The 17710-nt window shown below is 46.9% G+C and overlaps 1 protein-coding gene across 1 annotated transcript; it reads left to right on the top strand.

Annotated features, from left to right (window-relative positions):
- Positions 1–1477: 1477 nt before the first annotated feature.
- Positions 1478–8109, top strand: LOC141917842 (uncharacterized). The gene is made up of 2 exons (XM_074811428.1): positions 1478–1518; positions 7447–8109. Exon 2 carries the CDS (start codon positions 7447–7449, stop codon positions 8107–8109), a length of 663 nt encoding a protein of 220 aa, XP_074667529.1. The 5' UTR covers positions 1478–1518.
- Positions 8110–17710: the final 9601 nt, after the last annotated feature.

Raw genomic sequence — 17710 nt, 5'->3', positions numbered from 1 at the left:
TATGCCTGGGTAGCCTTCAATGCCCATGAAGAAGAACATAGAATCAACACCAGATGGATTTTCCCATCCTTCTAATGTGTTCTGTGATTTTATGTATTTTGCAGATCTGTTGCAGAAACTTTATTGTCTCCTTATGTATATATTAATACCCTTGTTTTAACATACATATGCTTTGTATTTGTGCTTTATAGAATTAGAGAAAAACAGAGAAGGATGGTGAAGGATCCACAGTAGGCCTGGCTATAACAATTGTTATTTGTGCTATCGGTTTATTGTTGTCTGTAATTGTTGTCTGTTATTATAGGGAAAGATGTTTTGGAGATCTTTCTCCCTCGTCTTCATCCTTTCCATTGGAGGACAGAGAAAGGATTCTCCAAATTTAGCCTGGAATTTAATTCAAGGTTTCATGCACATCTGGGATAAGACCAAGCATAGTATTCATATAGCATTACCAAAATCTGTTGATGAAGAAATTCAATTTGGTCTTGTTACCTAAAATAAAGACTCTCGAAACCAAGATTAGTTTAGAGAGGAGATTTTGCTTCATTCTGTGCAGGGTGCTAGGTGGGAAACATCCACAGTTCAAGCACACCATACAAAAGAACTTCAAAATATTTATACACTCCAAACTACATGATTACATATTTATTATAATGATTATTGGTTACTTACTTATCACATCTATCCCTCACTGGTTAGTAACATGCTCGCTCCAATTTAAAGTTACAGTGAGCTTTTAATTTTCTGAGCAAGCTCAAAGGGTGAAGGTCTTTATTCAGGCAGGGGTCTTCGAAGCAGTGGGTGTGATTTTTACTATTATAATGAGGCTAGTTCTTCCAAAGGGCACTCTAATCTCTAATTAAACTGATTTATGTTAAATAATTTTAACAAGCTTCCATGTTCTAGGATGCTTCTCTTCTTCAAGGACGGTATCCCCTTGTGGAATCACTGGAAAACAATGAACATGTTATGAGCGATCCAGACCGAGAGGCCTCACTGTAACAACAGGCTGCAGCTGTGTTCAAGGACATATGCAAGGCCGAGATAGATTTAGAAACTACATTCATGGCCAAGAGATAAAGAAGTTGGACTGTTGAAAACAGGATGCCTACCTAGTAGGAGAGCAGCGCGTGGACACCACACCAGGACCAATCATAGAGGGCAGAAGGGCGCGTGAACAAGTAGCTTTAGCCTATTAGCAATAAGATAGCGGCGCGTGAAGCTTGTGATAGAGTATAAATTGCTGTGTAACCTTTAATAAAGTGGCATCAACTTGATCACATTGGTTGTATAAGTTGTGTCCGGGACTTCCCCGTCAGCAAGTGGCGCCCCAACAGGGACCCACAAGAGCCTTATCCAAAATACGTGGGGCTTGTACCCTGGGAGTAGGGACCCTCCCGTCGGTGCTCGCCCGAGCAAGAGAAGACGGCCCAGAGGGGACAGTATCAGCCGTAGCAGGCGCTGCCCCGGCGCCTGGGAAGACGCGCGCGCAATCGTCGGGAATCTCGCCCTGATCAGGTGAGCGGCTGGGGAGGAGATGGGGTCCGCGCTGGGTAAAGAAGAAGCGGCAGTGGTTAAGCTCCTCCAACATATACTCTCTGAGAGAGGATTATCTTATCAGGGGAACCTGAGGAGGGTGCTGTTGTGGGCTCGGCAGCACGGACTAATCCCCTCAGTGAGCGCAGCCTTTGAAGCAGCTACTTGGGAAAAGATCGGCGCGGCACTGTGGGACGACATTAGCTCAGGCTCTAAAGACAGTGGGAAACTCTCCACCGTGTGGAGATTGGTCCTAGACACTCTGACAGAACTGAAAGCAGAACGGCAGACCCCCGCCTCCGCTTTCGCTGCCTGGTCAGCAGAGGCCGAACGCGCTGGCGCTCAGGATTCCGCCACTGCTGGGACGTTCGCGGGATCCCTGTTCCCCAAGGCGGCTCCTAAAAGGAGGGACGGGGACGCTGCACGCGCAGCACCCGTGCGGCAGGGAAGGCAAGAGCAAAAGTCAACAGGTTTACTACAGCTCGACTCCCCCCCCTCAAGCTCAAAGGACCAATCCCCGGAGCGCCCCGCCCCGCCCCGCTCCCGCCGCCCCCCGCCCGACCCCGCCGCCCCCCGCCGCCGCCTCGCCAGAGGAAGGCGCCGACCCAGCCCTGCCCCCGTCCTCGCCCCCGACACCCCGACCGGTGCAGGAACAATCTCGTGATGGTTTACAAGATCAGCACCTGCAAGACCTAACGAGAAAACTAGAGCAACTTGAAATCCGAATGAAGGAAGCGGCTCGGCCTATTCCTCCGGCACCGCCGCCGCCCCCTCTTCCGATTAACCCCTTTTTCCCCGACACTGGGGGGGGCGGTCAGGGGGAACAGTGGCAATCGGGCCGCGGCCATCGTCGGCTCAAAGGGAGGGGGGCACTGGGAGGCGCGGGTGGTAATGGTAATCCGGCACATCGATGGCGGGGAGTTACTCGGGATGCGATAATTGAGGGGCAGTTTAACGAGCTGGGACCAATGGCGTTCCCGGTAACAGTAACCCCACAAGGCAAGGAGTGGGAGGCCTGAGACTGGAAAATGATTAAGGAGGCAAAATTAGCAGTAACACAATATGGGTTAAAATCACCATATACTAATTCAGTAATTCAGCAGATTCTTACAGCACATTTATTAACTCCGTATGACGTGCGCATGATTATACAAACCTTAGTAACAGCTTCCCAACAATTGCAATTTTTCCAACGTTGGCAAGTGGCCTGCGAGGCTGCGGCAGCCACACCCCGTCAGCAAGGGGATCCTCTATATGGGGTGCAAGCTCAGATGCTGATGGGCGCAGGCCCTTTTGCCAACCCACATTGGCAAGCAGGGTTTCAACCAGAAGTGTAATGCTTAACCCAAGAATTAGCCCTAAAACCAGTTTTAGCTGTACACGATGAGAAAGCGGCACCAGCATTTACAGGAATAACACAGGGGCCCACGGAGCCCTATCCAAAATTTATTGATAGACTACATGCTGCTAGCAATGGTAATCCTGACTGAAATGATGAAATGAAAGTTAAATCTCTTGCTATGCTTGCTTATGATAATGCTAATGTGAAAACTAAGAAAGCCTTAAGTCTCTTACCTGCCTGCGGCCAAGCCCGGCACCGTGCTCTCGGCGCCCCCCCCCCAAAAGCGGCAGTTTTTACAGAAGCTGCTGACACTGGGATGCGGCGCCCCTTGTCTGCCAACACCACATAATCAACAAGCAATGGCTTTCTATATTCTTAATGGTGGTTTGATGTTTGTAGTGTTTGTCATTTTATGTTGTGTGAGTAACAAGTGCAAGAGGCCTCTTTGTCTGATTGTTCTGCGGGTGTGAGACGCAGCCCAGCGGCAGCTGCGGAGTGTGGAGTTCTCTGACAGAGCGTCCTAGTGCCCGCTGGGTCATCGATGCTGCCTGTTTGTTCGGGCTCAGTGTTTTAAGTGTCATAGGTGAAATATCCCCTCTAGTGGGAGGCAGTAATTCTGTGTTAATTGTTGTCTTGAATTTAGGTGCATACTCTGTGGGGAGAGGGCACCCTTGTACCATCTGCCTGAGGGGGATATTGTCAGAAGATCATCTACAACCTTACAGGGGTTGTTCGTTTTACCAGGGGTCATAGATGCCGATTATGAAGGGGAAATCAGAATTATGACCTGGACCCCTGGACCCCCGTGTTCAGTAACAAAAGGGTCAAAAATTACTCAGCTCCCCCTAATAGTATGCCGAGAAGCCGGGGTGACTCAGGATTTGGGTCAGCAGGTACTCCTCAAATATTTTGAGCTCAGACACTGAGACAAAGGCGACCTCTGATAAAATGTGCCCTCACTAAAGCTGAAGAATCTGTTGAACTGACAGGCATTTTAGATACTGGCATGGATGTGACCGTAATATCTGCGAGCAGATTGGCTGTTAGCTCGGGTAACTCGAGTGCTTTTCAGCAAAGATCTCATTCATGTAAGGGGCCCAGAAAACTGGGTAGCAAATATTCATCCATTTATATTGGAAACCCCTATTACATCATGGGGTCGTGACTGTATGGCTCAATGGGGAACTCAAATTGGATCAAATTTGTCTTAAGGGCCACTGCAGCACAACCCACCCCTAAACCCACCCTGAAACTAACCTGGAAAACAGAATCACCTGTGTGGGTGGGTCAGTGGCCCTTGCCAATGGAAAAGTTGTGCCACCTTAAGGATTTAATTCAGGAACAGTTAAGTGCAGGACATATGGTACCTACCACCAGTCCTTGGAACTCCCTGGTGTTTGTTATTTTAAAGAAAAGTGGTAAATGGTGACTTTTACATGATCTCCAACACATTAATGATGCCATGGAGGATATGGGTACGTTACAGCCAGGAATGCTCTCCCCAACAATGATTCCCCGAAACTGGCATCTTGTAATAATGGATCTAAAGGATGGATTTATTTTTTTTTTACCATTCCCTTGCATCCGGATGATGGACCTAAATTTGCCGTCTCTGTTCCCAGTATTAATGTTAGTGAACCTGCAAGATGGTACCACTGGGTTGTTTTACCATAAGGCATGAAAAATAGTCCCACGATGTGTCAGCGGTTTGTTGCAAAGGCTTTGAGCCCTGTTAGAATGCAGGTCCCCCAGGCTGTTATATATCATTATATGGATGACATCCTCATAGCAGCAGAAACACAGGAGATCATGGAAAAGGCTCTTGCTTTAACCAAAGACTCAGTATCTCAAATGGGGTGACAAATAGCACCTGAAAAGGTACAGCGATCATCACCGTGGCAGTACCTGGGGTGGAGAATTTGTGAACAGACCATTGTCCCGCAACAGGTTAAACTTAAAACTGATGTTAAGACTTTAAATGATTGACAGAAACTGTTGGGAGCCATAAATTGGATACAGCCATTGTTGGGCTTAGCTAATGATGATTTACATATTTTGTTTGATACTTTGTGAGGAGATCCTTCATTGACATCACCCAGAGTACTTTCAGAGAAAGTGAAACAAGATCTCCACCGTGTAGCTAATGCCATCTCAGAAACACAGCAAGCTCGGCTTTCACATGCAATTTTTCCACCAAAACGCCAGGGCAATAAAAAACCAGTTTTCTTTATCAAGGCCTCAGGCTAAAGACATCATTGCCACTTGCCCTGAATGCCAGAAGGACTCCCTCTCTTCAACAGCTAGTGGTGTCAACCCTCGGGGACTCACCTCCTCAGAATTATGGCAATCTGACGTCACTCACTTCGCTGCGTTTGGATCGTTAAAATAGGTGCCACCAATATTGCATCACTTCTCGTCGCAGATACCAGATCAACAAGAAGTCCAGGGCAAGGCTCAAGTGTTAGCAAAAAACCTGGAAAGTGTAACTGGGAAGGACCATATCCTTTAATAACCTGGGGAAGAGGTTATGCTTGTGTCTCCACAGGTCACGGTCCCCGGTGGTTACCGGCAAGGTGTGTGCGACCATACCTGAGGTGTGAGAGGCAGCTTTTGGTGGACACTCAGGAGCCGGCTGTGGGTGCTGTGGATGCCCCTGTGCCGACAGTTTGCGGTCTCTTCGACTGATCATTTAAGCAGAATGTATGGGTAATGCTTGCTGCTGCAATAGGACAAAATACACTATCTCTGTCCTTAATCACACTACAGTTGCCAACTCTTTTAAGAGAAAATGCTGACAGTAATTGCAACTCCTTGATGAAATATGTAGGCTTACTAGTCAATAGCGAAAGATGTAGCTTAGACAAAATGTAGTTATTAATAAAGATGAAATGCTATAAGAATGTGTGTATTCAACTTTCTTTGTTTAGCAATATTAAGAATTAAGAACCCAAGTGTTTAACCTTATTAGAAACTGTTGCAGTTAGCTCTGCCTCATTAAACCTGCCTCTCCACGTGTCAGTGGCGCTCAGGTCGCAGAGACTAATGCTGCAGGAGGTTAAGACCTTCATGGGGACATCAGCACAGACACCAATGTGGTGGATACAAAATGTCCGTTTATTAATCTGTGTATCTTACCTATATACATTCACTAAGTACCTCCTTCGTGGGTGTGCCCTTAACATTACAAGCCTATCCATCACCTTACCTCGTAACAAGGGAGGGCTACAGCTATTCCTTCCGTACATCGTGAGATCTTCCGAACGCCACTCCCTACAAGAAACTCCCTTGGTTTTCCGCCTTGAGTGGTGGCCAGGCTCTGGGTGGAACCCAACAGGAGGATGAGATCAGATGTTTCCGCTCAAAGAAAATTGCCAGTTATTTTGGCCTGCTGATTTAGATATATAAGGCTGGACCTGCTTGCAGCGATGTTGGATGCCTCACCTACGGATGGACGCATCGCGTAGGATTTCCGGTTTGCGAGGAAGGGCACTCTAAATCCTCGCTGCATCCAGGGTTCCCCAGCAATTGTGGATCTGAATGTTAGTACCCCATTAAGTAAGTGTGCTATTCCCTATTTTCCTTACTGTTTATTTTTGTAATATTTAGTCATATCCCTTGTAGTAGTGAAAATTAGTAGTAGTGAAATTAGCCTACTCTTTTTAACTAGTAACTGTAAATGCTGTTTTGTTTCTAGCCTCCTGTGGAACATTTTTGACTATACTGTGTTTTTTGAAGTTTGCCTAACCCTTAATTGATAAAGTCTTGAAATAAGTCTTGCAGGTACAGCTGCAAAACAAAGAAAGGGGACATGTGGGAGGCATTGGCCTGTCAGCCTTACACAGCCTCTGAGCAATAGCTAGGCTTTGATGAAGAACAGGCCTTGGAAGATAGATAAGGAACTGCTGAGCTGTGCCAAGGGGGCAGGGAAAAAGAGCGGACAGCTGCAACACTGAACTGTGAAAAAGTACTAAGCTGTGAGAAGTTACCATCGCGGTAGGGCGGAATGGGCCAGGGAATATGGGGAATTAGTTCAATTGACCCGTGAAACTGATAATGGACCAGCCTATACCTCTCAAAAGCTCACTCTTTTTTATCAACTCTGGGGTATACGTCACATCACAGCTATACCACATTCCCCCACGGGGCAAGCCATAGTGGAGAGAGGGCATCAAAACTTTACAAGCGCTTTTGCAAAAACAAAAAGGGGGAGAGGACTTGGCTGCTGCAGAACCACTTGCAAAAGCGGTGTATGTGTTAAATTACTTACGGCTCACAGGTGATAGGGAGGAACCACCAGTAGTAATACATAGTATGGGTCTGAAATCCGGTATAAGCCGGTGTGGAGATAGTGCCTTTGCTCAGTACAAAGATGTTGCTACAGGAGAGTGGAAAGGACCTGTGGAACTAACAATGACGGGTCGAGGCTATGCCTGCGTTATTACCGACACCGGCACTAGATGGGTTCCGAGTCGCTGGGTGCGACCCTGAAAAAAAGAAGTTAAGAAAGATGAAACAGAAACCGAATGAGATATTAACTTGGAGCAGGGGTTATGTTTGTGTCTTCACAGATGCCGGCTCTCGCTGGGTTCCTGCTCGGTGTGTTCGGCCTGTATTGGAACCTGCCTCAGGGTGAAGGATGGGCGGTCTCACAACCAAACGCCACCGCAAGCCCTGAAAATCCGTTCTCTACATGCTTGGTAGAAATACCTGTGGATACATGGCCGAACCCACTGCAGTTCCCGAATCTCTGTGGCTCTCCAGAAAATTGTACAAAAAACTGGGATGGTGTGTATGCACACCTCCTGCAAGTTACCCAGGAACCCCAGGAGCTAGAATTATTAGGATCTGTTATGATGGATGCTTGTGTATTTTTCAATTACTCTTATAACAAGACTGCTCGCCGAGGTCAAAATGTTAATGCAACTGGTAATGTTTATCACAATGCTACTGCGTGCTGTAATTATACTGCACTTAATGCTTCACGATCCTCTGTTGCTCGTCTCGCACTACCTCCTGGTGTGTTTTTAATCTGTGGAGATAGTGCCTGGGGAGGCATTCCATCTAAACTGAATGGAGGCCTGTGTAACCTCGGATGCCTCACGTTACTACCACCAAACATATCAATGATTTTGACCATGACTCGAAAGCATAAGCGAGTCCAGAGGACTGTTCATCAGTTTAGCAGAATCACAGAATCAACTAGGTTGGAAAGGACCTTGAAGATCATCTAGTCCAACCATTAACCTAGCACTGCCAATTCCCATCTACACCATATCTCTCAGCGCTATATCGACCCTACTCTTAAACACCTCCAGGGATGGGGACTCCACCACCTCCCTGGGCAGCCCATTCCAACGCCTAACAACCCGTTCTGTAAAGAAATACTTCCTGACATCTAGTCTAAACCTTCCCTGGTGCAACTTGAGGCCATTCCCTCTTGTCCTATCGCTTGTTACTTGGTTAAAGAGACTCATCCCCAGCTCTCTGCAACCTCCTTTCAGGTAGTTGTAGAGGGCGATGAGGTCTCCCCTCAGCCTCCTCTTCTCCAGACTAAACAACCCCAGTTCCCTCAGCCGCTCCTCGTACGACATGTGCTCCAGACCCTTCACCAGCTTCGTTGCCCTTCTCTGGACATGCTCGAGTAATTCAATGTCCTTTTTGTAGTGAGGGGCCCAAAACTGAACACAGGAATCGAGGTGCGGCCTCACCAGTGCCGAGTACAGGGGTAAGATCACTTCCCTGTCCCTGCTGGCCACGCTATTTCTGATGCAAGCCAGGATGCCATTGGCCTTCTTGGCCACCTGGGCACACTGCTGGCTCATGTTCAGCCGGCTGTCAATCAACACCCCCAGGTCCCTCTCTGACTGGCAGCTCTCCAGCCACTCCTCCCCAAGCCTGTAGTGCTGCTGGGGGTTGTTGTGACCCAAGTGCAGCACCCGGCATTTGGCCTTATTGAACTTCATACAGTTGGCCTTAGCCCATCGCTCCAGCCTGTCCAGGTCTCTCTGCAGAGCCTCCCTACCCTCGAGCAGATCAACACTCCCACCCAGCTTGGTGTCGTCTGCAATCTTACTGAGGGTGCATTTGATCCCCTCGTCTAGGTCATCAATAAAGATGTTGAACAGGAGTGGCCCCAAAACCGAGCCCTGGGGGACACCACTCGTGACCGGCCTCCAACTGGATTTAACTCCGTTCACCACCACTCTTTGGGCCCGGCCATCCAGCCAGTTTTTTACCCAGCAAAGCGTGCGATCATCTAAGCCTCGAGCAGCCAGTTTCGCCAGAAGAATGCTGTGGGAAACGGTGTCAAAGGCCTTGCTAAAGTCAAGGTAAGCTACATCCACAGCCTTTCCCTCATCCAATAAGTAGGTCACTCTGTCGTAGAAGGAGATCAGGTTTGTCAAGCAGGACCTGCCTTTCATAAACCCATGCTGACTGGGCCTGATCATCTGGTTGTCCCGCATGTGTTGTAAGATGGTACTCTGGATGACCTGCTCCATCAGCTTCCCGGGCACCGACGTCAAGCTGACAGGCCTGTAATTTCCTGGATCATCCTTCCGACCCTTCTTATAGATGGGCGTCACATTGGCCAGTTTCCAATCTGTCGGGACTTCCCCGGTCAGCCAGGACTGCTGGTAAATGATGGAAAGCGGCTTGGCAAGCACCCCAGCCAGCTCCTTCAGCACCCTTGGGTGTATTCCATCTGGTCCCATAGACTTGTGTGTGTCTATGTGGTGTAGCAGGTCACTGACTCTCTCCTGGTTTGCGGGGGGGTCGTTCTCCCAGTCTCTATCATCTGGCTGAGGGGGCTGGATTCCCTCAATACAACTAGTCTTGTTATTAAAGACTGAGGCAAAGAAGGCATTAAGCACCTCAGCCTTCCCCTCATCACTTGTTACCAAGTTTCCTTCAGCATCTAGCAGGGGATGGAGACTCTCCCTGGTCTTTCTTTTGCTATTGACATACTTATAGAAACATTTCTTGTTATCTTTGATTGCTGAAGCCAGATTAATTTCCAGCTGGGCTTTGGACCTCCTGATTTCTGCCCTGCATAGCCTCACAGCATCTTTGTAATCACTGTGAGTGGCTAGCCCCTTCCTCCAAAGGCTGTAAACTCTCCTTTTCTCCTTGAGTTGCAGCCAAAGCTCCCTGTTCAGCCAGGGTGGTCTTCTCTGCCACCTGCTCCTCTTAGAGCACCTGGGGACTGCCTGCTCCTGAGCCATAAACACTTCCTTCTTAAAGAGCGCCCAGCCTTCCTGGACCCCTATACCCTTCAGGACCATCTCCCAAGGGATCCTGTCAAGCTGGTGCCTAAACAAGACAAAGTCAGCCCTTTGGAAGTCCAGGATGTCAGTCCTGCTTAGCCCTTTCCTGGCCTCTCTAAGAATAGAGAACTCTATTGTTTCATGATCGCTGTGCCCTAGTCGTCCTCCAACCGCCACATCATCCACCAGTCCTTCTCTGTTCACAAAGAGGAGGTCCAGCAGGGCACCTTCTCTGGTTGGTTCTCTTACCAGCTGTGTTAGGAAGTTGTCCCCCACACATTCCAGGAATCTTCGGGACTGGTCCCGCTCTGCTGTGTTGTATTTCCAGCAGATGTCTGGGAAGTTGAAGTCTCCCACAAGAACAAGGGCAAGCGATCGTGACATTTCACCCAAGTGCCTATAGAATATTTCATCCACCTCTCTGTCCTGGGTGGGTGGCCTATAGTAGACTCCTACTACAACATCTGCCCTGTTGGCCTTCCCGCTGATTCTAACACAAAGACATTCCACCCTGTCTTCACTGCACTTGTATTCAAGGCAATCATAACAGTCCCTAACATACAGTGCTACCCCATCGCATCTCCTACCTTGTCTATCCCTTCTAAAGAGCTTGTAGCCATCAACTGGCACGCTCCAGTCATGGGAGGCATCCCACCATGTTTCTGTGATAGCCACAACATCATAATTTTCCTGTTTCATCATGGTTTCAAGCTCCTCCTGTTTGTTACCCATGCTGTGTGCATTGGTATACATGCACTTCAGATGGGCTGGTGTTTTGCCCCCTTCCCCCTTCAAATTTAGTTTAAAGCTCTGTCAATGAGCCCAGCTAACTCCTGCCCCAAGATCCTCTTCCCCTTCTGGGACAAGTGCATCCCATCTAAGGCCCAGAGGTCTGGTGCCCTGTATACCAACCCATGATCGAAAAAACCAAAGCCCTGACGGTGACACCAGTCTTGAAGCCACGAATTCATCTGCTGTGTTCTTCGGTGTTCATCCTCATCCATCCCCCCAACTGGAGGGATGGAGAAGAACACAACCTGTGCCCCCGACCCCTTGATCAGTTTCCCCAAGGTCCTGAAATCTCTCTTCATTAATTTAATACTTCTCCTGCTAATGTCATCGCTACCTACCTGAAAAACCAGAAGAGGGTAATAGTCCTTGGGTTTAACTAGAGAGGGGAGTCTTCTTGTGAGGTCCTTGATGTGGGCCCCAGGGAGGCAGCAGACTTCCCTATGATGCGGGTCTGGTCTGCATATGGGGCCTTCGACACCCATCAGAATGGAGTCCCCCACTACAATGACTCTTCTGGGGTTCCTTTCAGAGCTGGTTTTAATACCATTTCTAGAGTGACCTGGCCTTGGTGGTCCTTGATCTTCCTCATTGTTTGTCTCATTCTCTTCCTCCATGTCTTCATTCAAAAGTTCCAGGACCCCGAATCTATTGTGAAGAGGCACCATGGAAGGTGAGGGAGGTTGGGAGAGAATTTTCTTGCCTCCCTGAGCAGGGACCTGTTTCCAGTCTCCCTCATCTCTTAAGTCCCCTCCTTCTGCCTGGTAGCATGAGGGTGAGGGATCACCTGCCTTGCCTGGAGCCTCTATTTGCTCCTGTTGATTCATGGGTGCCAAGGTGGAACTCCACCAATCAATCTCCCTTTCACATTCCCTAATACTTCTTAATCTCTCGACCTCTTCTTTGAGTTCTGCCACCAGGCCGAGCAGGTCATCCAGCTGGTTGCAGCGCACACAGGCGCTGTCACTGCGGCCCTCCAACAGCACTGACAGGCTCAGGCACTCCCTGCAGCCTGGGACCTGGACTGCTGCATGTTTGCGTGGTTGCTCAGTCTGGGTCGCCACGTTCTTGCTGGTGGTGCTTTTGAGGCGAGTGGAGACCATGGCTCAGGCTACCGGTGGTTGACAAGTACTATCAACCGGTGGTTTACAGGTACTGTCTGATCACCCTGAGCTCGGTGGACAGCGACCTGGTCGCTGCCCTCCCACAGGGTTCTTATCTCCGAATTAACGGTGGGTGGTGCTGGTTCCGCCCACGCTAACTAGGAAGCCCTCCCAGCTCGTTACCGAGAGGTGGGTGTGAGCTGCTCTCCTCGGCGAGTGACCGTTGGTGTGTTTACACCTCGCTCGAAACAGGCGCCACCAGCCCTGGGCTCAGCCCACAGCCCACGCCTCCTCAGCTGCCCGCCCACCGGCTTGCCAGTCTCCTTAGAGCCGGCTAGCCGCCTTTCTGTCTCCAAAAAGATTCAAAAGTCCCCCCCAAAAAAAGCACCTTTCCAGTCCCTTTTGCTGCGAAAACCCCCCAGTACGGGCTTACCTGCACTGGTGCTGCTCTCCTCGGCGAGTTCCTGTCGTGATAACATTGAATTTTGGAATCCAGGAGAAATCATACCGGCCTCCGTGTTAGCACCAGGAGTTGGCGTTGCGAATGCTTTAACTACTTAAAATAAATTAGGGTGTTGGCTTAGCAAACAAACTGATGCTACTTCTTTAGCTTTAAGTGGTCTTTTAACTGATGCTGATAGTGTCAGACATGCTACGTTACAAAATAGAGCTGCGATTGATTTTTTGCTTCTAGCGCAAGGACATGGTTGTGCTGAATTTGAAGGAATGTGTTGTATGAATCTATCCGATCATTCAGAATCTATCTTTAAAAGCATTCAGCAATTGAAGGATGGAGTCAAACGCTTAACAGAAGATGATGGCTTGGACTGGCTGACAAGGATGTTTAAAGGTTGGGGATTATCTGGTTGGTTGATAACATTAGTCAAAACTGTAGGAGTAGTCTTTTTGGTTGTAGTGACTGTGATCTTGAGGTTGCCTTGCCTTGTCAGTCTTCTGCAAAAGGCCCTGCAGAGGACTGTCGGTGCAATGTTTTTAGCACAGGAACAAAGGGGGATCTGGATCGCTCAAAAACAAAAAGGGGGATTTGTGGAATCGCTGGAGAACAACGAACATGTTATGAGCGATCCAGACCAAGGGGCCTCACTGTAACAACAGACTGCAGCTGTGTTCAAGGACATAAGCAAGGCCGAGATAGATTTAGAAACTACATTCATAGCCAAAAGATAAAGAAGTTGGACTGTTGAAAACAGGATGCCTACCTAGTAGGAGAGCAGCGCGTGGACACCACACTGGGACCAATCATAGAGGGCAAAGGGGCGCGTGAACAAGTAGCTTTAGCCTATTAGCAATAAGATAGCAGCACGTGTGCTTTGTGATAGTGTATAAATTGCTGTGTATCCTTTAATAAAGTGGCATTAACTTGATCACATTGGTCGTATAAGTTGTGTCCGGGACTTCCACGTCAGCAGCTCCTGATTAGAAGTTCCTTACTAATTATTGTTGAAGGTGTGAAGAACAGACTGACCTAGCTGATGCATCCAATCTGTCCTTGTATTTGATAAGAAACATTTGTATGGACAATAATATGTATTATGTGTCCTTGGGTGCCATGAGAAACAGTTGTGGGGCCTACAATTCCCTGGTAAACAATCCATTCTTTCACATGGATAGCAAGCACATAAAATTTAAGCAACTCTGAACAAGGTCTCTTGTTCAGGGTAACAGCCTTATTAATCTAAACATCACCAATCTTGTGAAAAGGAGTCTTGTCTCTGGTAATATTTCATGTAGACCAAATTGCTCCTGGAACAACGCCTCCAGGGAACCTTTCACAGCTCTAAAAACTCCTTCTGATGATTCAAAGATTTATCTTTTTGTATGAGGAAGCAACCTTGAATCTTATGACTTATGCAAAATTGAGTGTTGGGAATGGAAAAATGGGTGGAACCACAGTAGTGCTTGTAATTTTACTGTGGAAAAAGGCTATTGTGAATCCTGAAACATATGGAATTTTTTAAGGGACACAGACATAAATGATATTCACCCCACATTGAGATCTTTAAACTTTGCAGAACCACCCTCATGGGACCGCTCATATCTCTGAAAATGTAATACAATAATTGATTGTAATATTGGGCCTGGGGGACCCATCAGAAACATGGGTAATTGAAAGAGTAAAAGTATTAATTCGAGACGTGTATTTGTTGGGGTTATTCATCAATGGGTTATAGAAATAAGGATAAATGCTGTAACAAGACATATGATCAAGTGAACGATTATAACCGAGCTCAATATTTTGGAGTCCCTTACATGCACTGTCCTTTAAAGGGCACTCAGCCACAACACTAGCAATTGACCTTGTAAATTATAGTGATACTTGGACTTGTAAGGACAGCAATTATCCTGCCCCCTTTGGTCTGGCCTGGGATGCTGAAAAGGAAAGTTTTATTCTAAAATAAATTTAGTTCAACATGCAGGACTTGACTGTGGAATTGTTTTCCCTTCATTATGTCCTGGAATAATTTTTAATTTTACACGATCTTATCATCCCTGAAGGTGACGGAATTCTAACTCTGCCCCAGGGAGACCAAAGTGGGCCGTAACAGGAGTTGACATTCCTGGATATTATACCACAGGCCTGACCATATCTTTGATGTCTGAAAATATATTTGCCCCTTATGTGACCCTTAAATGACACCAATTAGTATTAGAAAAGATCACTTGGCAAGTGCATGTGCTAAGTAACTGGACCAGGTATGCATTTGGAGAACTAAACTTACAGGTCCAACAGGTATCAAAAAATGACCCTACAAAATCGATTGGCATTAGATATGTTGTTATTAACAGAACAAGGAGTTTGTGGAATGTTAAATTTAACAGATAGTGAATGTTGTATTACTATATGTAATGAGACCACCTCCATTGAAGAAGCACGAGCTAAAATGAAGGAAATCCCTGACCAGACTGCTGAATTATTTCAATCAATGCAACCTAAGGACTGGTTTTATGGACATTCCCCTGGATAGCAAATTGGCTCTATTTTACAATCATTAGGACTCACTGTATGGGGAAGATGGCTCATAAACATTGGATTTATGATTTTGTCAGTATTTTTTTCCATGATGATAGGTATTGCTATAGTGAAATGTATGATCTCTCATATTGTTTCCTCTCTTTCACCCTCTGTTCGATCTGTCCGGATTACCACCCTAGATGATGACTACCTTGAAGTTTCACCGAATGTTTGACTCACAGGGTGGTGTAAGGAACTGAAGGAATTAATGCCTCAAACATTCATCGACACAGAAAACCTCAAGGACAAGCTGTGGCCTTTGTGATTAGTCTAAGGAATGCCGCCCAAGGAAGGGCGGAGTGTATCGAAGGATGCACCCCCCACTCACTTGTGGTTGTATTGTGAAACTCCTTAGATAAGCCTCAAACGAGGGATCATTGGGTCCATTCTGTAAGCCTGATAGTCTCTATTGTGTAAGCCTGATAGGATCCAGGCCTTGCTAACTACTTCATCATTGAAGAGGTGATAAAGGACTGCTAAGAGGTGAGCATCCTGCCCCAGAAGGCACCAGAAGCCAGATGATTGCCCAAGAAGCATGAAGTCAGCAAAAATCTGTGGGAACTGGGGAAGAAGTAAAGGCGGCAGGGCAAGCATGACCACCGACTCAATAATGCACCCCATTCCCCCTCAATGCGTGCACAGAACCCATGCTCCACCTTTTCCTTGCCTCTCATGGAAATGAGCTTGTGGAATACCTGCCTCTCTTGGTCTAGTATGCAAATCAGCTGATAAGATCCACCACCTAAGATTACCAGATCTGAGACAACTGGAACCTGGGGTGGTGATCCAGATTCTTTGACTCTTTTTCTCTCCCTTCCTTTTCTTTCTTATAGATTTATTAGTAAGACACCCCATTGCTTATTATCCTCTTCCAAGTTTAAGTTGTTTCTACAGCAAGTAAAACATTTTAACTGGTCATTTGGTGTCGTTTCACCTTAATTTAACCCGAGGGGATCACGAAACCTTTACAACTCCCTGGGGTCCCACTCTGGATCGAAACAGCACCACCTCAGGATTGTGGGAGAAAGGCAAGTCGACATCGGCCTGTCAGCTCTGTGCAGCCCCTGAGAAGCAGAAAGGCTTTGATGAGAAACGGGCCTTGGGAGAAAGATAAGAAACTGCCGAGTTGTGCCAAGGTGGCAGGGAAAAACAACGGACAGCTGCAACACTGAACTGTGGAAAAGTACTGAACTGTGAGAAGTTACCGCTGCATGAACAGCGCGTGAACAAGAAGTTGATTGGTCTGCACACCACGTGTTAGAGTAGTCTTATGCTGATAGGAGAAAAGGTAGATAGCTGTCTAATTGCTGATTTGCTAATTATGAAGTAAGAGCTTTAACCATAGCATAAGTATGCACTATTGTAATAATAAAGGGTCTTTCCTTTTGCATTTCATGGAGAGTCCGTGCCTGAATTGCCACACAGGATCACACATGAAAAATCCTTGAAAGTTCTCCTGTTGTCTCATAATCTGATTTGTTTGAATGGCTAGTGCCAGTGAATAGCCATGAGCTGTCCTGACAGACCACTGTAGAGGTAATCTGTGCTTCAGTCTGATAGTCAGAAAGACACATTGAACACACAGTGTGTGTATATTTGATGCAAGACTGATCAATGCAAGCTGTCTGAAATCCAAAATCACATGTTCCTCTATCACATCTGCAGTTGACAAAGGTGGAGCACAGTAATGAGGCCAAGAGAAGAAGCTTGGGTAGCTGGTTTGGTAAGGACAACACTTAGAATAGCTTCATTTAGTGCATTATTGTTCTGTGAGTAATAAAGAAGCATTGACGGTATTTATTAAGAGTTAATAAAGATGAAATGCTGTCACAAAATAGTTCTTGTGAAATTTAAGAGGGGTTTTCTTAGAAAAGGACTTCAAATGTATATGCAGCCCTACAAACCCACTTGAAATTAAACATGACACTGCAAATAAATCAGCCATCACACTATTTGCACATACTGTCATAGTAATTATCCAGCCTACAGCAATCAAAAAGGCAATACAATATTTTTTTTTTCTTTTAACACCCCCCAAAGACTCAACAGAACTCAATGCCCTACAGTTAAGGGGAAAAAAGGCAAATAACGAATTTGCACTAATGTCCTGGTTTCGGCTGGGATAGAGTTAATTTTCTTGTGCTGGGAGGGGGCACAGCCAGAGCACCAGACCCAGATTTTGGCTGGGATAGAGTTAACTTCTCTTGAGCTAGGAGGGAGCACAGCCGGAGTGCTGGACCTGGATTGGCCAATGGAGTATTCCATATCATGTGACATTATGCTTGGTATATAAAGGAGGTGGGTTCTCTCTCGCTTCTGGGTTTGCGACAGCAGGATCCTCATTCTGTCGGGATTGTGGGCTGGGAGCAGGCTGGGTATTGGTCGTCAAGTGGTGAGCAATCGCACTGTGCATTACCTGCTTGTACTTTCTATTATTGTTGTTCTGTTTTATTACTATCACTAAACTGTTTTTTTATCTCAACCTAGGAGTTTCCTTGTGTCCATCCAGTCTCCTTCCCCATTCACTGGGTAGGGGGAAGGTGAGCAACCGGCTGTGTGGTGTTTGGCTGCTGGCCAAGTTCAAACCACGACAGTCCTTTTTGGCATCCAACATGGGGCTCAAATGGTTGAGATAACGACA

The sequence above is a fragment of the Strix aluco genome, chromosome W, assembly GCF_031877795.1.
Source record: "Strix aluco isolate bStrAlu1 chromosome W, bStrAlu1.hap1, whole genome shotgun sequence".
Taxonomy (NCBI): Eukaryota; Metazoa; Chordata; class Aves; order Strigiformes; family Strigidae; genus Strix; species Strix aluco.
The sequence above is the reverse complement of the archived record's forward strand: the minus strand, read 5'-3'. Positions and strand labels throughout refer to the sequence as shown.